The sequence below is a fragment of the Globicephala melas genome, chromosome X, assembly GCF_963455315.2.
Source record: "Globicephala melas chromosome X, mGloMel1.2, whole genome shotgun sequence".
NCBI classification, from domain to species: domain Eukaryota; kingdom Metazoa; phylum Chordata; class Mammalia; order Artiodactyla; family Delphinidae; genus Globicephala; species Globicephala melas.
Window position 1 is genome coordinate 109,799,921 of NC_083335.1, and position 19,092 is coordinate 109,819,012.

General features: G+C 40.3%; 1 protein-coding gene across 17 annotated transcripts in view; it reads left to right on the forward strand.

The window, feature by feature from the left end:
* Window positions 1-18,524, forward strand: part of BCLAF3 (BCLAF1 and THRAP3 family member 3) — a 66,229-nt gene extending 47,705 nt beyond the window's left edge. For 16 of the 17 annotated variants that reach the window (XM_060292379.1, XM_060292380.1, XM_060292384.1 and 13 more), the window contains 3 exons: window positions 4,140-4,238; window positions 8,009-8,164; window positions 17,462-18,524. In XM_060292379.1, coding sequence (XP_060148362.1) covers window positions 4,140-4,238; window positions 8,009-8,164; window positions 17,462-17,491 — 285 coding nt within the window. In that variant the 3' untranslated portion in view covers window positions 17,492-18,524. Of the gene's footprint in view, window positions 1-4,139; window positions 4,239-8,008; window positions 8,165-16,692; window positions 16,721-17,461 lie in introns of all 17 variants that reach the window. The other variant, XM_070044689.1, reaches the window with a different exon arrangement.
* Window positions 18,525-19,092: the final 568 nt, after the last annotated feature.

The following is a 19,092-nucleotide window of genomic DNA, read 5'->3' on the forward strand; positions in this document are numbered from 1 at the left end:
TAGATGATCTGTCCATTGGTGAAAGTGGGGTGTTAAAGTCCCCTACTATGAATTTGTTACTGTCGATTTCCCCTTTTATGGCTGTTAGTATTTGCCTTATGTATTGAGGTGCTCCTATGTTGGGTGCAGAAATATTTACAATTGTTATATCTTCTTCTTGGATCGATCCCTTGATCATTATGTAGTGTCCTTCTTTGTCTCTTCTAATAGGCTTTATTTTAAAGTCTGTTTTGTCTGATATGAGAAATGCTACTCCAGCTTTCTTTTGGTTTCCATTTGCATGAAATATCTTTTTCCATCCCCTTACTTTCAGTCTGTATGTGTCTCTAGGTCTGAAGTGGGTCTCTTGTAGATAGTAAATATATGGGTCTTGTTTTTGTATCCATTCAGCCAATCTGTGTCTTTTGGTGGGAGCATTTAGTCCATTTACATTTAAGGTAATTCTCGATATGTATGTTCCTATTCCCATTTTCTTAATTGTTTTGGGTTCATTATTGTAGGTCTTTTCCTTCTCTTGTGTTTCTTGCCTAGAGAAGTTCATTTAGCAGTTGTAGTAAAGCTTGTTTGGTGGTGCTGAACTCTCTCAGCTTTTGCTTGTCTGTAAAGGTTTTAATTTCTCCATCAAATCTGAATGAGATCCTTGCTGGGTAGAGTAATCTTGGTTGCAGGTTTTTCTCCTTCATCACTTTAAATATGTCCTGCCAGTCCCTTCTGGCTTGCAGAGTTTCTGCTGAGAGATCAGCTGTTAACCTTATGGGGATTCCCTTGTGTGTTATTAGTTGTTTTTCCCTTGCTGCTTTTAATATGTTTTCTTTGTATTTAATTTTTGACAGTTTGATTAATATGTGTCTTGGTGTATTTCTCCTTGGATTTATCCTGTATGGGACTCTCTGTGCTTCCTGGACTTGATTAACTATTTCCTTTCCCATATTAGGGAAGTTTTCAACTATAATCTCTTCACATATCTTCTCAGTCCCTTTCTTTTTCTCTTCTTCTTCTGGAACCCCTATAATTTGAATGTTGGTGCGTTTAATGTTGTCCCAGAGGTCTCTGAGACTGTCCTCAGTTCTTTTCATTCTTTTTTCTTTATTCTGCTCTACAGTAGTTATTTCCACTATTTTATCTTCCAGGTCACTTTTCCGTTCTTCTGCCTCAGTTATTCTGCTATTGATCCCATCTAGAGTATTTTTAATTTCATTTATTGTGTTGTTCATCATTGTTTGTTTCATCTTTAGCTCTTCTAGGTCCTTGTTAAATGTTTCTTGCATTTTGTCTATTCTGTTTCCAAGATTTTGGATCATCTTTACTATCATTATTCTGAATTCTTTTTCAGGTAGACTGCCTATTTCCTCTTCATTTGTTAGGTCTGGTGGGTTTTTATCTTGCTCCTTCCATCTGCTGTGTGTTTTTCTGTCTTCTCATTTTGCTTATCTTACTGTGTTTGGGGTCTCCTTTTTGCAGGCTGCAGGTTCGTAGTTCCCGTTGTTTTTTGTGTCTGTCCCCAGTGGCTAAGGTTGGTTCAGTGGGTTGTGTAGGCTTCCTGGTGGAGGGGATTAGTGCCTGTGTTCTGGTGGATGAGGCCTGATCTTGTCTTTCTGATAAGCAGGTCCACCTCTGGTGGTGTGTTTTGGGGTGTCTGTGGACTTATTATGATGTTAGGCAGCCTGTCTGCTAATGGGTGGGGTTGTGTTCCTGTCTTGTTAGTTGTTTGGCATAGGATGTCCAGCACTGTAGCTTGCTGGTCGTTGAGTGAAGCTGGGTGCTGGTGTTGAGATGGAGATCTCTGGGAGATTTTCGCCGTTTGATATTATGTGGAGCTGGGAGGTCTCTTGTGGACCAGTGTTCTGAAGTTGGCTCTCCCACCTCAGAGGCACAGCGCTGACTCCTGGCTGCAGCACCAAAGTGCCTTTCATCCACACGGCTCAGAATAAAAGGGAGAAAAAGTAGAAAGAAAGAATTAGTAGAAGTAGAAAGAAAGAAAGAGAGGGAGGGAGGGAGGGAGGAAGGAGGGAAGGAAGGAAGAAAGAAAGAAAGAAGATAAAGTAAAATAAAATAAAGTAAGATAAAATATAATAAAGTTATTAAAATAAAAAATAATTATTAAGAGAAAAAAAACGGATGGATAGAACCCTAGGACAAATGGTGGAAGCAAAGCTATACAGACAAAATCTCACACAGAAGCATATACATACACACTCACAAAAAGAGGAAAAGGGGAAAAAATCGTAAATCTTGCTCTCAAAGTCCACCTCCTTAATTTGGGATGATTCGTTGTCTATTCATATATTCCACAGATGCAGGTACATCAAGTTGATTGTGGAGCTTTAATCCGCTGCTTCTGAGGCTGCTGGGAGAGATTTCCCTTTCTATTCTTGGTTCTCACAGCTCCCAGGTGCTCAGCTTTGGATTTGGCCCCCCTCTGCGTGTAGTTCGCAGGAGGGCGTCCGTTCTTCAGTCAGAAGGGACGGGGTTAACGGAGCAGCTGATTCGGGGGCTCTGGCTCACTCAGGCCTGGGGGAGGGAGGGGCACGGAGTGCGGCGTGAGCCTGCGGCGGCAGAGGCCGGCGGGACGGTGCACCAGCCTGAGGCGTGCCGTTCGTTCTCCCGGGGGAGTTGTCCCTGGATCCCGGGACCCTGGCAGTGACGGGCTGCACAGGCTCCCTAGAAGGGGGGGTGGATAGTGACACTGAGGCTCGCACACAGGCTTCTTGGTGGCAGCAGCAGCAGCCTTAGCGTCTCATGCCCGTCTCTGGGGTCCACGCTTTTAGCCGCGGCTCGCGCCCGTCCCTGGAGCTCCTTTAAGCAGCGTTCTTCATCCCCTCTCCTCCCGCACCAGGAAACAAAGAGGGAAGGAAAAGTCTCTTGCCTCTTCGGCAGCTCCAGACTTTTCCCCGTACTCCCTCCCGGCCAGCCGTGGCACACTAACCCCCTGCAGGCTGTGTTCACGCCGCCAACCCCAGGCCTCTCCCTGCGCTCCGACCGAAGCCCGAGCCTCAACTCCCTGCCCCGCCCGCCCCGGCGGGGGAGCAGACAAGCCTCTCGGGCTGGTGAGTGCCGGTCGGCACCGATCCTCTGTGCGGGAATCTCTCCGCTTTGCCCCCCCCGCACCCCTGTTGCTGTGCTCTCCTCCGCAGCTCCGAAGCTTTCCCTCTCCGCCACCCACAGTCTCCGCCCGCGAAGGGGCTTCCTAGTGTGTGGAAACCTTTCCTCCTTCACACCTCCTTCCCACTGGTGCAGGTCCCGTCCCTATCGTTTTGTCTCTGTTTATTCTTTTTTCTTTTGCCCTACCCAGGTACGTGGGGGTTTCTTGCCTTTTGGGTGATCTGAGGTCTTCTGCCAGCGTTCAGTAGGTGTTCTGTAGGAGTTGTTCCACGTGTAGATGTATTTCTGGTGTATCTGTGGGGAGGAAGGTGATCTCCGCGTCTTACTCTTCCGCCATCTTCCCGGAAGTTCTCCATAGGCATTCTTAAAAAAAAAAAAAAATGGGCCCCATCTTTCCTGCTCCCATCAAAGGTTTCAGGTTCTTTGTAGTTACAGTCTTAATACTCTGCCTTCTGATACTTACCTAGTCATGGCAGGAGCATCTACTCAAAGCAGGTACCTGATTCAGCAGCACCTGCCTCCTATAGCATTGAGAATTTGTGTTCTCAGACAGTGGCAACTCTTTAGCAACTCCTAGTAATAATGGGTTTGTTTCTCTTCTGGATGCCTGAATAAATGCTAGATTTACAGTCCATTTTCTAAAAGTTACCCATTGTGTTATACAGGAGTATGTATTTTGTTACACTTCTCACATTCATGAATTAAACCAACCCCTCACAAACTAGCATGGGTTACATGAAGGAAGATGTGTGTATGTTCATACAGCTAAGCTACATGCTACATGCTTTGTGTTCTTAATCCCATGCATTTAAAACGTGTATTTTTGTGGGACTTCCCTGGTGGTCCAGTGGTTAAGACTCTGTGCTTCCAGTGTAGGGGGAGTGGGTTTGATCCCTGGTCGGAGAACTAAGATCCCATGTGCTGCACAGTGTGGCCAAAAACGAACAAACAAAAACATGTATTTTTTGAATGGTAAAATGAACTTTTAAAAATAAAATTTAAAGTATATTAACCATACTAATACTTTTTTCATGCAGAATTATCATACTATGCAGAGAAAAGACATCATTACTCACAAACCATTTGGAATTGAGGGAAACCATCAAAATACAAGAGGCTTTAGAAGAACTTTTAAGGTAGAGTGTTATTCTCCATCCAATTCTAGCTTTGGGTTTTTGCTTTGAACATAATGTTCTAAGTGTTAGTAAATTAAAAGCTCTTTTTGTTATATTTCAAATAGTAGCTTTAAATTAATATTTCTGGATTATAGTTAACTGTAATCAGGTTAATGATGACCCCTTTCCTCAGGATTTGATTTTCAAATATATTTTTTACCAGTGGAATCCTTTTTCAAATATTACATGGAAACTCAAATACATAAAACAGATGCAGATGGAGTGGCTCTAGGTGGAGAGGTGGGCAAGGTCCCAGACCTTCCCTTTAAGCCTGCCTCTTTACCTCTTAAGATGTAAGTGCATAGCTATAGAGCCTTCTCCAGGATTCAGTGATTGAAAAACCCTGCCCATAGACACACAACCCTCAGAGGCCTTCTGGATCATCAGAGAAAGACTCTGGTCCAACATGGTTTGTTAAAGCATATTTCATCACGTTCTAATTATTTGTACAGCTATGTCTGATGTCAGTGATACTTTTAATCAGTGAACATGTTTGTTTTTCCAGAACACTTCATCCCCCAAACATATGGAATAAGAATTATAGTGCAAAGTATTATGTTTCTCTCTCCTTGCTCTCATAAATTGAGGTGCTTTTTAAATCCATTTTGACTGAATTTCGTGCTTATGATAGGTCCTTTTTTCATATTTTTCCACTCTACAGTGTCTCTTTCCCCTCCCCCCAAAAAGAAAAGAAAAGAACCTGTTTGGGGTTTTTTTTTGTACTATTTATTTATCGTTAAACCTTTTTATTTATTACTATTATTTATTTATTTTTTTTTGGCTGCCTTGGGTCTTTGTTGCTGCACGCAGGCTTTCTCTAGTTGCGGCAAGCGGGGCCTATCCTTCACTGCGGTGCACAGGGTGTGCAGGCTTCTCACTGCGGTGGCTTCTCTTGAGAAGCACGGGCCCTAGGCGCACAGGCTCAGTAGTTGTGGCTTCAGTAGTTGTGGCTCACGGCCTCTAGAGTGCAGGCTCAGTAGTTGTGGCGCACGGGCTTAGTTGCTCCGCGGCATGTGGGATCCTCCTGGATCAGGGCTCAAACGCGTGTCCCCTGCATTGGCAGGCGGATTCTTAACCATTGTGCCACCAGGGAAGCCCAAGAACCTGAGGGTTTTTTTGGTGAAAGTAGCAGGCAGTCTGGCTAGAGTGGTTAGCTCATTAGTAGGAAGTTAGTATGAGCAGAAAGGTAGTATAAATGATCTCCAAACCATAGACTAGGAGTGTACTTGAGTGATCTTCTGTTAACACCTTGGCTTCCTGAGTCAAAATTCTTGATGTCAAAAGATTTTTTTCAGGGAATTCCCTGGCCATCTAGTGGTTAGGACTCCACCCTTTCACTGTGACGGCCCCAGGTTCAATCCCTGGTCAGGGAACTAAGATCCCACAAGCTGCGCAGTGGGGCCAAAAAAAAAAAAAGATTTTTTTTTTCAGTGGGAGTAACACAATTTGTAGCCATTGCATAGATAATATTTTTAGCCAGTGGTTCATGTGCCTAAAAGCATGTGTGACATTAGGTTTTCAAAAATAGCTAGGGCCATAGGCTGTATAAACATGTTTTGGGACTTCCCTGGTGGTCCAGTGGGTAAGACTTTGCGCTCCCAATGCACAGGGCCCGGGTTCGATCCCTGGTCTGGGAACTAGATCCCACATGCATGCCGCAACTAAGAAGTCTACATGCCGCAACTAAAACATGCCACAACAAAGATCCCACGTGTTGCAACTAAGACCCGGTGCACCCAAATAAATAAATATTTTTTTTAAAAAAAACATGTTTGTACCATCTTTTAATCTCTTAAGTAATGAGGCATAAAGTCAACTAAAAATGTAACGTCTATATAATTTAGAGATGGTGTAGGTGGGCATTCAGATTTAAGTGTTTCCTACATGTTGCACTTCTCATTGGTCAGATATAGTCAGTTGTAGTAATTTTTCTAAGACTGTTATAAGATCTATTTCCTGTTACCCATTCTCCTTAAGGGAAAGGTCTTTAACATTAACTTACTTAAAAAATGTTTTTCAAAATATGTGCATTAATCTTTCCTTTTGACCAATCATTTAAAGCTGTGTAATGTTATATGGTTGTTTAGAAATTCACAATTCTTTATAGTAAAGTAGGGGGAAGAAATAATCATTCCTAAGAAAGGGAGCTCTTTCATTAAAATTTACTTTTTACATAAATTGGATTAATTCAAAGCAAGGTAGTAATCACCTTATTAGATATGTAAAAATGGGCAATGTAAATCTCAAGATTAGCCCTGATGTATCAAGTTGGTGCAGATAGTTTTAACAAAATTACAGTGTCTCATTATAATTCTGTTTTACCTGAAATTGTTTGTAGCCTTAAGAAAATAATTGGAAAATAGGCCTGGCATAAATACTTTTTAATAAATTTTTGTGTATCATTATGCATAACATACCCATTTGTTAAATCATTGTGGAAAGAAGAATCTACTTAATTTTTATAATTACTCCTTTGTAAGATACCATTTGTACATGTCCCACATGGGACATACATATTCATTGTTCTCTATGTCTGTTGTAATATTGGGCAGTATGCAGGTCAGGAAATGTCTTGTTAAGTATAGTTCTTTTCTTGAAAATATGTGCTGTAGTGGGATTTTTATGGTAAAGAAAGATTGACTCAAAAGTACTGACAAGAGGAACTTCCCTGGTGGTCCAGTGGCTAAGACTCCGTGCTCCCAGTGCAGGGGGCCAGGTTCGATCCTTGGTCAGGGAACTAGACCCTACATGCCACAGCTAAGACCTGGCACAGCCAAATAAATAATTTTTTTTTAAAAAAAAAGGTACTAACAAGAGTAAAGTTAAGAGAGTTTTTGATTCTTTTTTTCAATTTTTAAAATTTATTTGGCTGTGTCGGGTCTTAGTTGCAGCATGCGGGATCTTTCATTGCAGCACACAGGCTCTTCATTGTGGTGCACGGGCTTCTCTCTAGTTGTGGAGCGTGGGCTGTAGAGTTCAGGCTCAGTAGTTGTGGCACGTGGGCTTGGTTGCCCCACGGCATGTGGGATCCTAGTTCCCCAACCAGGGATCAAACCCTCGTCCCCTGCATTGGAAGGTGGATTCTTAACCACTGGACCACCAGGGAAGTCCCAAGAGAGTTTTTGATTCTTAAATAAATGTTGATACTTAATATCTTCCCCCACCCAGTTGGGATTTGATATACTTCGCTATGAATCAGAAGGATAGTTCTGAGGTTTTTAAAGTTGTCTTTTTCTTAGTATGATAAATTTCAAGAATTTCAAAATTTAACTTAATAGTTTTAAAAATTCATTTATATAAAATAGTTTTTAAATTATTATTATACAAAATAAACTAGGAAGCTAGTTTGAGGAAAACATGCTTTATTACCATCATTAACCTTTTCCCTTTAAATATCTGTAGTACCTAGAATTAAGGGAAGCTCTACATTCCAGACCTTTTCCCCTTTCTTTTTTCTTTTTTTTTTTTTTTTTTTTTTTTTTGCGGTACGCGGGCCTCTCACTGTTGTGGCCTCTCCCGTTGCGGAGCGCAGGCTCAGCGGCCATGGCTCATGGGCCCAGCCGCTCCATGGCATGTGGGATCTTCCCGGACCGGGGCACTAACCCGTCTCCCCTGCATTGACAGGTGGACTCTCAACCACTTCGCCACCAGGGAAGCCCTCCCCTTTCTTATACTAATAAAATAGACTTGGAAGCTATAGTTTTAACATTTAATTTTTTTTTCCTTTACAGACCAACTTTAGAGGTGGCACATTTCAGCCCCAGTATAAATCAGGCCTACTACAGAAGAGCTTGTGCATTCAGGCTAAATATCAGCGTTTACGGTTTGCTGGTCCAAGCGGATTTATCACTAATAAATTCAGAGAAAGATTACTGAGGAAAAAAAAGGTTAGTTGGATTATGATCATTTAAAAATGTTGACTGACTTTTGAACTCCTAAAGTATCTATGTTTAATAGATAAATTCAGTTTGTAATGTAATTTTGACTTAAGAAACAACCTAGATATCAGTGTTCTTATTGCATGATAATTGAAGAATGCCTTAGCTATTATACCTCAAATACTTTGAATATGCTAGCTGTTTGAACTTTTTACTTTAGAATTTCTGTTGTATGGTTAATCTTTGAAATGGAAAATCAGGTAAAGTCTTTTAGCTGATATATTTTAGCCTGATACAATGTGAATTTTCTAGGTACCAAAAAATATTGAACTGAGTACATAAAAAGGGTACATAATTACAAAATACACTAACTTATCTTTTTTTCCCATTCATTTATGTTTTTTAATTGTGATAAAATATATATACCATAAAATTTGGCATTTTAACCATCTCTGTACAATTAAGTGGCATTAATTACATTCATAGTGCTGTGCAACCGTCACTACTATATGCTAACTCTAACTATTAATAAAAAGTTTCATTACTTGATAATTTGGATTGCGTACTCTTTGAGTTGTGGATTGATTTTATTTAAATTCACCATGTTGGTATTTGAAAATGCAGCATAAATATCATATAAAAGTAACGTCTGCAAATTATATTGTAAATGAGAACAATAGCATTACATCTGTTGAGGCATGTTTGTCAATGTTTGACTCATTTTTGTTAATAATTTGGGGCTAATATTTTCTTCTGAGTAGATGATGTATATCTAGTGTTGCTATCAAATAATCTAATTGTGGTTTTATACATTTTCTAACCTTCAGTGTTCCCATAAGTATTCATGCTTGTGAAGACTTTACACTGAGCTTACTTGGTGATTTTAGTAAAACTTATTTTTCAAAAGATGGACCAGTAGAATGGAGTTGACAACTGATTTTTTTTTTGAAGTTTTAGCGTTGAATAGAATATCTTCTGTAACTTCTCCCACCCCTCAATTTTAACTGAGTGCCTTAAAAGAGGTTTTTAATTTCACTGTGTATATCACTCTTGGTGTTAGGAAAGCTATCTCTTGTTTAAAAACATGAATGTAACTGGAGTCATTTTCCCCTCTCATACACCTCCCTATGTTGGACCAAGGTGCTGCTTCTCTTCCTGTCTCATGTGGCAAGTTTCTTTGCAGCAGGTCTTCTAGGCATTCATCCCCAGTCACAGGTGACAGCCTGGCTGTTCTCAAGGAAGCTGGTCATTGATCCCCACTCGAGGAGGAAGGGTGAGGCAAGCCTTTTCCTCAATTGCAAGGTTGGGTTTCAGGTACCTATTGTGTGTTTTTCTTCTGTTAGCTCTGTGCTGAACTCTGATTGTTAGTTTCATTTAGCTCCATTTTTACCTCTGTTTTTTAGATGATTGGGGGCTCCTGAGTGCTTGCCTCAGCCTGCAGTTTCTATATTCTCATTGAACTTGCTCCATTTCCTCATCCTTTTCTTCTCCTCAGCTTGCCCCATTCCTGCTGGCTGCCCAGTTCTTCCAGACCACATTGCCCGCCAGCCTCACTTAACAACCAGTAGAAACCAGACATCAAGCCTTCATCTTAGGACATAACAAGTGCGTCCTAGAAAGAGCCACAACCTGCTATGGGTCTCCAGGCTTTAGGGCCTAGGCTTCTTTTTTTTTTGCGGTACGTGGGCCTCTCACTGCTGTGGCCTCTCCCCTTGCGGAGCACAGGCTCCGGACGCGCAGGCTCAGTGGCCATGGCTCACAGGCCCAGCCGCTCCGCGGCATGTGGGATCCTCCCGGACCGGGGCACGAACCCGTGTCCCCTGCATCGGCAAGTGGACTCTCAACCACTGCGCCACCAGGGAAGCCCCTAGGGCCTAAGCTTTTTGTATCATCTAGAATGTAGCAGTTGCAGTTAGGGTCCTGGGCAGATCACAGTCTCACCTTCCTCTTGCCTTTTGCTGCCAACTGAGAGCTTTAGAAGTCGTCGCCACACACTAGATTTTTAAGGAACCAGTGTCTACTACTCTTTCTTGGGCCTACCATTCTGGATGCTGCTTCATAGATGTTCGTGTTGTAGCTACTTTGACATGAGCTTTTCCACCCTGGCTACTGTCAGTACCTGCAAGCAAGGCATAGCCAGGCTTTGTATAGATTTGTGTTTGAACTAGGCCCACCTCTATGAGCATGGCATGAATTCAGGCACCCTACTGTTAGCACCCTTCTGAACAGTTGGGCTCCACACTCTCCTAACCTTTAGGGAAAGGAATGAGACATCACATCTGCTCTGTTTCTGCCAAGGTCTGAACTAAGGTACTTTTTTTTTTCTTATTAGTTATCTATTTTATACATATTAGTGTATCCATGTCAATCCCAGTCTCCCAATTCATCCCACCACCCCCCCACCAGCACTTTCCCCCCTTGGTGTCCATACGTTTGATGTCTACATCTGTGTCTCTATTTCTGCCCTGCAAATCGTGAACTAAGGTGCTTACGGCTTACTTGGCCTTAGAGCTGTCCTAGTAGTATTGTGCTACCCTGGAATCCCATTCCATATGTACAGACTGACAGTTTAGACCTATTACTCCATTTTACCTTGGCTTTCATGCCCTAAAGAAAAGAGGTGAAGGCCTGGAATCTTTGGTTTCTTCCAGGGTTGCTTTATCCCAAGCTTTAGCATTGTTGGGGGGAACTTTGAAGGTCCTGCCCTGGAGAGAAGTCTTAGTCCAGGCAGCATCTGTACCCTGCTTTGGCTTTTTGTCCTACTAAGGAGTTCATTGTTTTCATTATTAGACCACCGACTAGATTAAGGATGCATGGTTAATTAATTAATCTAGGTGTCCTGGAACTTCTTGAACCTGAAATTAGATATGAACCTTTGTATTTCCACATGCCTCAAAGTCCACCAGGAAAGTTTAGACTGGTCTTGTCTGGATTCCTCACTCCCCCACCACATTGAAATGTCTGGGCTGATCAGTCATGGCTTGAATTTCTTATAATGTTCCTCTGTAGTACAGTCTGTTTACTGTGCCATCAGACATGTGCTTCTTGTGTCCAGTGCCAAACAGCTTCCGGGAAGAGTTGGGGAGATCCTAGATGTGCTCCTGATATGTCCTATTGTCCACTTACCAGAATAATCGTGGCCTCCCTAAAACTGAATTAGCTCCCCAGCTGCCTACAAGGTAGTAAGATTCCCAAGCAGTATTAGTAAAGTACAGAACTAAAATGCTTCCTCCTCATTCATCATGCACTTGTCATATTAACCCCATTCTGGCACCCAAATTCCATTTTATTATGTTTCCTTTCTCTTGGATTCTGTGCTTGGGGTGGAAGATGAGGAGATGGGAGAAATGTCTATTACCCCCTGGAAAGAAGCTTGTCTTTTATCCACTGTCATTCACAAGCACCCCCATGAAATATTCTCTGCTCATCATAGAACGTTTTCAGAAACTCTTGAGGGTCTGACTATGGACCAGACTAGGATGGAGAACCTATTCAGAATTCATGAAGTCCCCGCTGGGAACATTGCCTCTGAAAAACTTTTAGCAATTGTGTGTTTGGTCAGGAAAACATGGAGTTCCTCAGCATCCTAGACTCTCCAGTAGTCCCCAGGTACCTGTCAGCTCGGTGCCTACCAGAGCTCTGCCCCTGGATAGAAAAGGGGGAAGGAGAGAGCAGAAGGACACTGTGAGAAGGAAGTTAGAGACCAGGATTCATGGCTTTTGGGGTTGGAAAAAACCATGAAAGTCATGGGGTACAAAGATAGAACAGGAACCAAGATCAGATGAATCAGCAAGAACCTGTTATACTGCTGCTGTGTCCCTCGAGCTGAAGGATGCTGGGGCACAAAAGAAGTGATTATTGTGATGGTTGCACAACTCTGTGAATACACTAAAAACCATTGAGTTGTACACTTTAAATGGGAGAACTGTATGGTATGTGAGTTATATCTCAGTAAAGCTGTTAAAAATAAAGTCGCACTTGCTCTCTTCCCCAGACCACTGATATCTCCTCAGGGTCTGTAGCTCTCACAGCTAGCCAGCCAAGCTAGAAACTTGTCGTACTAACCCTCCCAGTTTTCCTTCTGACTGCGATTGTCCCAGGTGTTCTTATCTGTATCACTCATCCATTGCTCCATCCAATTCATTCATCTTAATAGCCGCATATCGTTCCACTCTATGGATGTCTTATTTATTTCAGTGCTTTTCAAACCTCTTTTGCTTACATACCCTAAAATTATGAAAAATTATCTACCTCCTTGTACATTTTTAGGTTGGTATCTAATACTTTTTAATCATAAGTTTAACTTGTTATAAAGGATAGAATTTCTGGCATATTATAAATAGAGTCTTAAATAAAACTGTTACATCATTGTTTTAAATCTCTTCAGTGAACCTGCACACCACAGGAATTTGGTAACATCCATTTTTTAAAGTACGCAGATGAGCTCTTTTAACAAGTGGAAAACTTTACATCATTCCTTTTTTTGGCCTTGAATTTGGATTCCATTCTGTTTGCCCCATAGACTTTTATCGTTGAAAGTCTTTTATTGCTCACCAAATCAAATTTGACACATAATATTAATAGATTTCTGTGACTCTTAGGTGTTCAATATTTCTCTGGACTGAATGACCATTACAGTTGATCAAAATAACGTAAATGTATTACAGATTTTGTTAAGTATTGATCAGATAAAAGTTTTATTGGAAATGCATTTCTCTTTTCAATTAGTTTGGGTATTCATAGATAAATATTACTTATTAGTAGTAGAATAATAGTGTTCAATTATCAATTCCATTTTTTCTTTTTATAAATGTAAGTCCTGAGAAACCTTGTTTATATGATTGTATAGATGGGAATGAAAGAACTTTTATTATAGCAATGCCACTCCATTCTTTGGACTCACTCTAAATTATAGGCCAAAAAAGTCACTTAGTGATCTATCCTCAAAAAGTATTTTGAATGTTCTTTTACTGACAGCTTGATTTTGTCCTCCTACAATTAAACGAAAGCAAAGAAATGGAAAGCATCCGACTTGCAGAAGTATGCTATTTATTACTAGCTGCTAAGGTTGGTTCACTTTCTTGGCACCGTCACCAGTATTTCCAATTTCCCCCTCTTTTGGGGGGGTCCCCAGGTAATGCAAAGTACTAAGATTCAGGATGAGAAGGTGTAACTTCCTAGTATAAAAGTGGGAGGTAGGGAATCAGCCTTAACCGATTGTACAGGCAGATTATTTTGGAAAGCAAACATTGAGAATTTGAAGATCTGGAAATTGATTCCCTCCAAACTGTCTGTACCCGCATACTCACTGGCAAGTCTTCATATACTCCTAAGGGTATGTGTAAACCAGTTTGATGATTACTGACTTACTTAACCAAGCGTCTGTTGATGACTTCAGCATAGTTTACAGGTTTTCATTATTTCCTTTAAACCACTGTGCACATTGACATTTTGGTACCTTGCCGTAGCTCCCTTTTTACTCATTTTTGTTCTTACCAGAAGTACATGAAAGTTCCTGTTTACCTGCACCCTAGCCAGCACTCCACATTATTAATCTTTATTTTCTGTTGTCAGTTTAATAGCAGGAGATAGTTCTCATTTGCCTTTCTTCAGTTATTAATGATGCAAACATATTTTTTATATGTTATGTGTCATTTGTATTTCTTCCCTCAATTTCCTTAGTTCTATGTTTTACCAATGTTTCTGTTGAGGGTTGGTACTTTTTCTTACTGATTTTTAAGAGCTCTTGATTTACTGAGGGTATTAACCTATCATATATTTTGCTCCTATTTATTTCATGTTAGTTGGCTGTTTATGGTGGCTTTTACATTACAGAACTTGTCAATTTTCATGAACCTGTCAAGTTAATCCTGTATGGCTTTTAGATTTCATATCATGTTTGTGCTTATTAAAATTCCTTAGTGTGTTTCCTTTAAGTGGTTTTATGGTTACTTTTTTCAACATATAAATACTTGTTCCTTTTAGAATTTGTTTTAACGATACAATATAAGGGCAGGATCTGATTTTTTTCCCAGGAGATAGTCAATTTTTCTAACACTGCTTACTTATTGAGTAATTTGTCCTTTCCCCACTGATTGAAAATGCCACCTTTACTGTATGCTACATTCGTAGGTATTCCTGGTCTGCTTGGGGAATCTTAGCAGCCTCTAACTTGCTCCCTTGCCTCCTGTGATTTGCTTATTCTGTCCCTTCACTAGTAACACAGTTATTGTCCCAAAACACAGTCGGAGTCATATCACTCTTGTGCAGACACCTTCCAAGGAATCTGTTGCCTATAAAAAAAGAGACCAGACTTATTAGCCAGGTCCAGCCCTAAGCTGCCTTTCTAACCACATTTTTCCATGCACCCTCTGTTTTTTGGAGCATAATATATGTTTTCATGTATTTTTAAAAAATTTATTTCTTTTATTTTTGGCTGCATTGGGTCTCCGTTGCTGCCCGCAGGTTTTCTCTAGTTGTGGTGAGCGGGGGCTACTCTTCATTGCGGTGCACAGGCTTCTCATTGCGGTGGCTTCTCTTGTTGCAGAGCACGGGCTCTAGGTGCACAGGCTTCAGTAGTTGTGGCACACGGTCTCAGTAGCTGTGGCTCGCAGGTTCTAGAGCGCAGGCTCAGTAGTTGCGGCGCACGGGCTTAGTTGCTCCGCGGCATGTGGGACCTTCCCAGACCAGGGCTTGAACCCGTGTCCCCTGCATTGGCAGGCGGATTCTTAACCACCGCGCCACCACGGAAGCCCGTTTTCATGTATTTCTATCTTTGTTCCTGACGTTCTCTTGGCTAGAAATAGCCTCCTGATCCCCATCCTTTTCTTATTAAACCCTGCTGTCCTTTTATGATCCACTGTAAAGCCTTACCAAAGCCCCCTCTTTAGCTCTTGTTTCATTTGGTCTCTAACTGTTGCTGTTTACCTTCCTATTTCCCCAAATAGTTGATCAACTCCTTCACAGAGGGTACCTCATTAGTGTCACGTCTCCCCCATTACCTTTCATATGGTCTGTCTTTAAAAATGCTTGTTGAATGGAATCTAATCTAATCATACACACATAGACACATACACACACACACCCATCCATAGCTCTAAAAAGTTAGTGAACAGCAGCAATTGTGTCAGGGGTCCCCAAGACCACCCCGGGTTCAGTGATTCGCTAGGAGGTTTCAGAGGACTCAGCATGTGGTGGCGCTCATAGATGAGATGTTCCAGCGGAAGGCCGCACAGCACGATCAGCACGGGGAATTGGTGCACGGGCGAGTCCAGAGGACACCAGGTGCAGCTTTCCAAGAGTCCCCTCCCAGTGGAGTCACACAGGATGTGCCTGAGTCCCCCAGCAACGAGCTGTGACAACACGCGTGAAATGTTGCCAACCAGGGAGGCTCGTTAGAGACTCAGCGCCCAGCGCTGGTCACGTAGGCACCCCCTGCCAGGCACATACCACATTCCAGACTCAGAGCAAGAAAGCAGATGTTCAGCATGGACCATGTTGTTTGCACAATTTATGCACTCATCAGTGGTGGAAACCGTCCTGAAATCTAAGTTCTTAGATGCCAGCCAAGGGCCAACCTTATAATCAGACTTTTCAAACAATAGCGGTCAGGTATGCTATATTAACTCTCTTCTGCACAGCCATATTTTTGAAGAGCTTATTTTCACAGATGGTAAGTGCCTACAGAGAGGTGGAAAGGATCAGTGTGTTAGAAATGGTCAGGGAATGTACGCTAAGTACTGTGATTTCTACTCTCTTCACCAAAGAGGTAGGTTGTAAGCTGAGTCATGGAGAGTAGGACTTAGAATGGGCTACAGCCAAAGATCCATTTTTGGGAGTAGAATGTGGAGTTGGGTAGAGACAGGGGTATGCAAATTATAGAGGACCTCAAAATCTGGGTAGAATATAGAGGATGTGATGTGGTGACAGTAGGACATCTTCCTAGACTGAGAAGGAGAAAGTGGTGTTTGAGGCTGATGGCTGGGTGAGCAGGTTCTGGGAGGAGGCGAGGTGCAGGAAGATCAACAAGGAAACAGTTGACTCAAGTGTCAAGTTATGAAAACCTAGAGGAAGGTGATGCTCGTATGTCTAGTTCAGCATTCTGCTTATAATAGGTTTTCAAATAATTGGAAGAATGCAGGGATCAATCCAAGAGATAGTGTAGAAGAAGCCATGTCAAGGGTGAATGTGATTCAGAATAATTCCACATTTTTATAAACAAGATATTTCAGTTGAAAAAGTTTTTCAGAATTATTATAGTTAGCGTTTCCTTTTACATTTGTTAGTAGGCAACAGATATTTTATTTGAAGATCAATGTAAATGATGTTTATATTATATAATGAGTAAAGAAATAGGATACAATGTATTCTGGCTCTGTTTAAAGGAATGATGTTGACAAAAATATATATGCATGTATTTTGAACATTTCATTAACCAAAATAGAAGAATTTTCTTCAGTACTTTTTTTGTTTGGAATTAAACGTTTCCATACTAATATAAGTGCCAAAAAATAAATCAACTTTTAAATTTCTTTCAGTTTTAATAATGTAAGATCCTAGTAAAAGGTAAGGATATATGTATTAATAAGTTTTTTAATGTCCCAGAAAAACATGTCATTCTACCATTTTTGCTCTTTTATTAGTTGCATGGTCCTATGTCCAGTTTGTGGTTGGTAATTTAACATTTTGCATAGCATCACAGTATAGAATTCACATTTGTTATCCTTTAATCATAGTCTTATTGTTATTGTGAATTCCTTTTCCTGTGTTTATTGAAGCCATACATCTTCGTACATTGTAGGTAACCATCCAAAAGCAGGAAAGCTTTCCCCCCCTCTAATAGCTTTCTCTGCTGTTACCAGTCATGCTAGAAGAGTCCATATAGTTTTAGAATTAGATACCATATGATGACAAAGATAAAGTACCCATTTGAGGTTGTGCGTGTGTCACATCAGGCTCTGTTCTTGAGGGACTACGGTTTAAGAGTCTTGAGTTTTTGTCAGTGATGTCCCCAGTGAAACTCGCCCAAATAGCAGAATGCTGTTTTCATTAGCTTACTAATACCAGCCTATCAAGTGCCATATATATTTTTTGTCCTACTGACTTATCATTTGATATCCGCGTTGATGTGTTTTGTTGTTACTTTGTGTCTTTGGGAATCCAGATAGCTTTGTGGGGATCTTGAGTGCAAGCGGTAATACATTAATTAAAATATTTTGAAAATTGCAATGTAAACAAAACTCTAGCTCAGATGTTTTAACCAATGCTTCTTTTGAAGTCTGTATTTCTTTTGTTTTCTCTCAATAGGAATATACAAACATTGCCCCAGCAATCTAATCTGGAATTGTTACAAGTGGAAATGACACTACAGGATGATATTTGGGAGCATCTTTTTGTCAAGAGTTAGAATTGGCACTAAAGCACTAATACTGTAACTATCTTGATAAAATAACTTTATTTTTCCGTAGTGGAATGCTGCAACTTTTTTACCCTTAACAATTGCTTTTAAATTACAGTATTCAATTTAAAAGTTGTATTAACTACAGCTTCTTTTGCAAAAAGTCTCAAAAGGGCATTATTTGTTGATGCATTTTTCTCTGAGCATGGTTTCATAGAGAACTGAGTTATATCCAGACGTTTCTATGTTGAAAGTTTTGCTTATGTAATAAAAACAAAAACAAAAGTACCTGAATTGTATAGTGTCTGTACATGAAAGAACTTTAAACAGTGGCCTTACGTAGCAATTTTTATACCAGATTTTTCTTTTTCTGATGACATTTTGGCTTACAACTTGAAGTTTTCTTAAGCTTCTGAAGATCAAGGTCTATATAATTCATACATTTCATATTATGACATAAGAAGACATAAGAAAAGGTGCTTCAGATTTTCCATCAGGTAGTTATGAGTGTACTGAATTTTGAGTAATTGGTTCGTTCAGTTTTTTTCCACAACTATTTGCTCTTTTCCAACTTCAAAATGCTATTGTGGAAAATACATAAAGATTTTTATAATCTGTATTCCATCTTACTTTCCCTCAGGGTAAGCTCATGCATATCATATTTTTAAAGGCTTTTAAAAAAACTGACAGACAAAATCTCATATTCAGAAATTGTACTTTACTACTACAGCATTACACATTTTGCAAGCACATATTATAAAGTGTTTATTTTCAGTTCAGTTGTATTGAGTACCTACTATGTGTAAGATAACATTGGTAGGATTTTAAATGATATTTTAGGTCTCAATACCTTATTTCTTTATGTTTTCTGTGTTCTGCTTAATAGTACATATACATTCCCAATTAAACTTTTGTGAAATGTTTAATTGTAATTAAATAAAATACTGTTGCTCCTTCTGCTTGAAGCAGTTACTTGCCAGTTTGTGAGAACATTATTTTAATTTCATGTGAGAATTATAGCCCTTGGTAGGAACTGTTGATATTTAAACCACTGTTTTGCACTTACAAAGACAGAACTTTCTGCATCAAAATCTGGTAAGAACTTAACTTTTTCATGACTGGATTATGAAAAATCTTATTGCAAACGTTTAATTTTTTAAACATGCCTTTAAAAGATAGAGTAGCCATTTCCTTAGTGGGTCAGCAGTAAGGGGGCAAGAGTGCTTGATGCATTAAAATTGGGTAATAAATTTAGATGGATGGCCTGTCTTATGCTGTGTACTGTCTCTATAGGTCAGGTTTTTTTTTTTTACATTCCACTTATGGCAAGAAAAAAATGCATGCACACAGCAGTATGACAACTTTGTATTGTGTTAAGTACCCAAAACATCTGCCTTAAATTTTAAAATAATTTATTTCATTTATTCCCATACTCTGAGGAACAGTTATAAACCTCGAATAGTTCATCATTAGGTTAATGCATATTTATTGCACAGATTCTGTGCTAAAATTATAGCAATGAACAAGAGAGCAAGACACA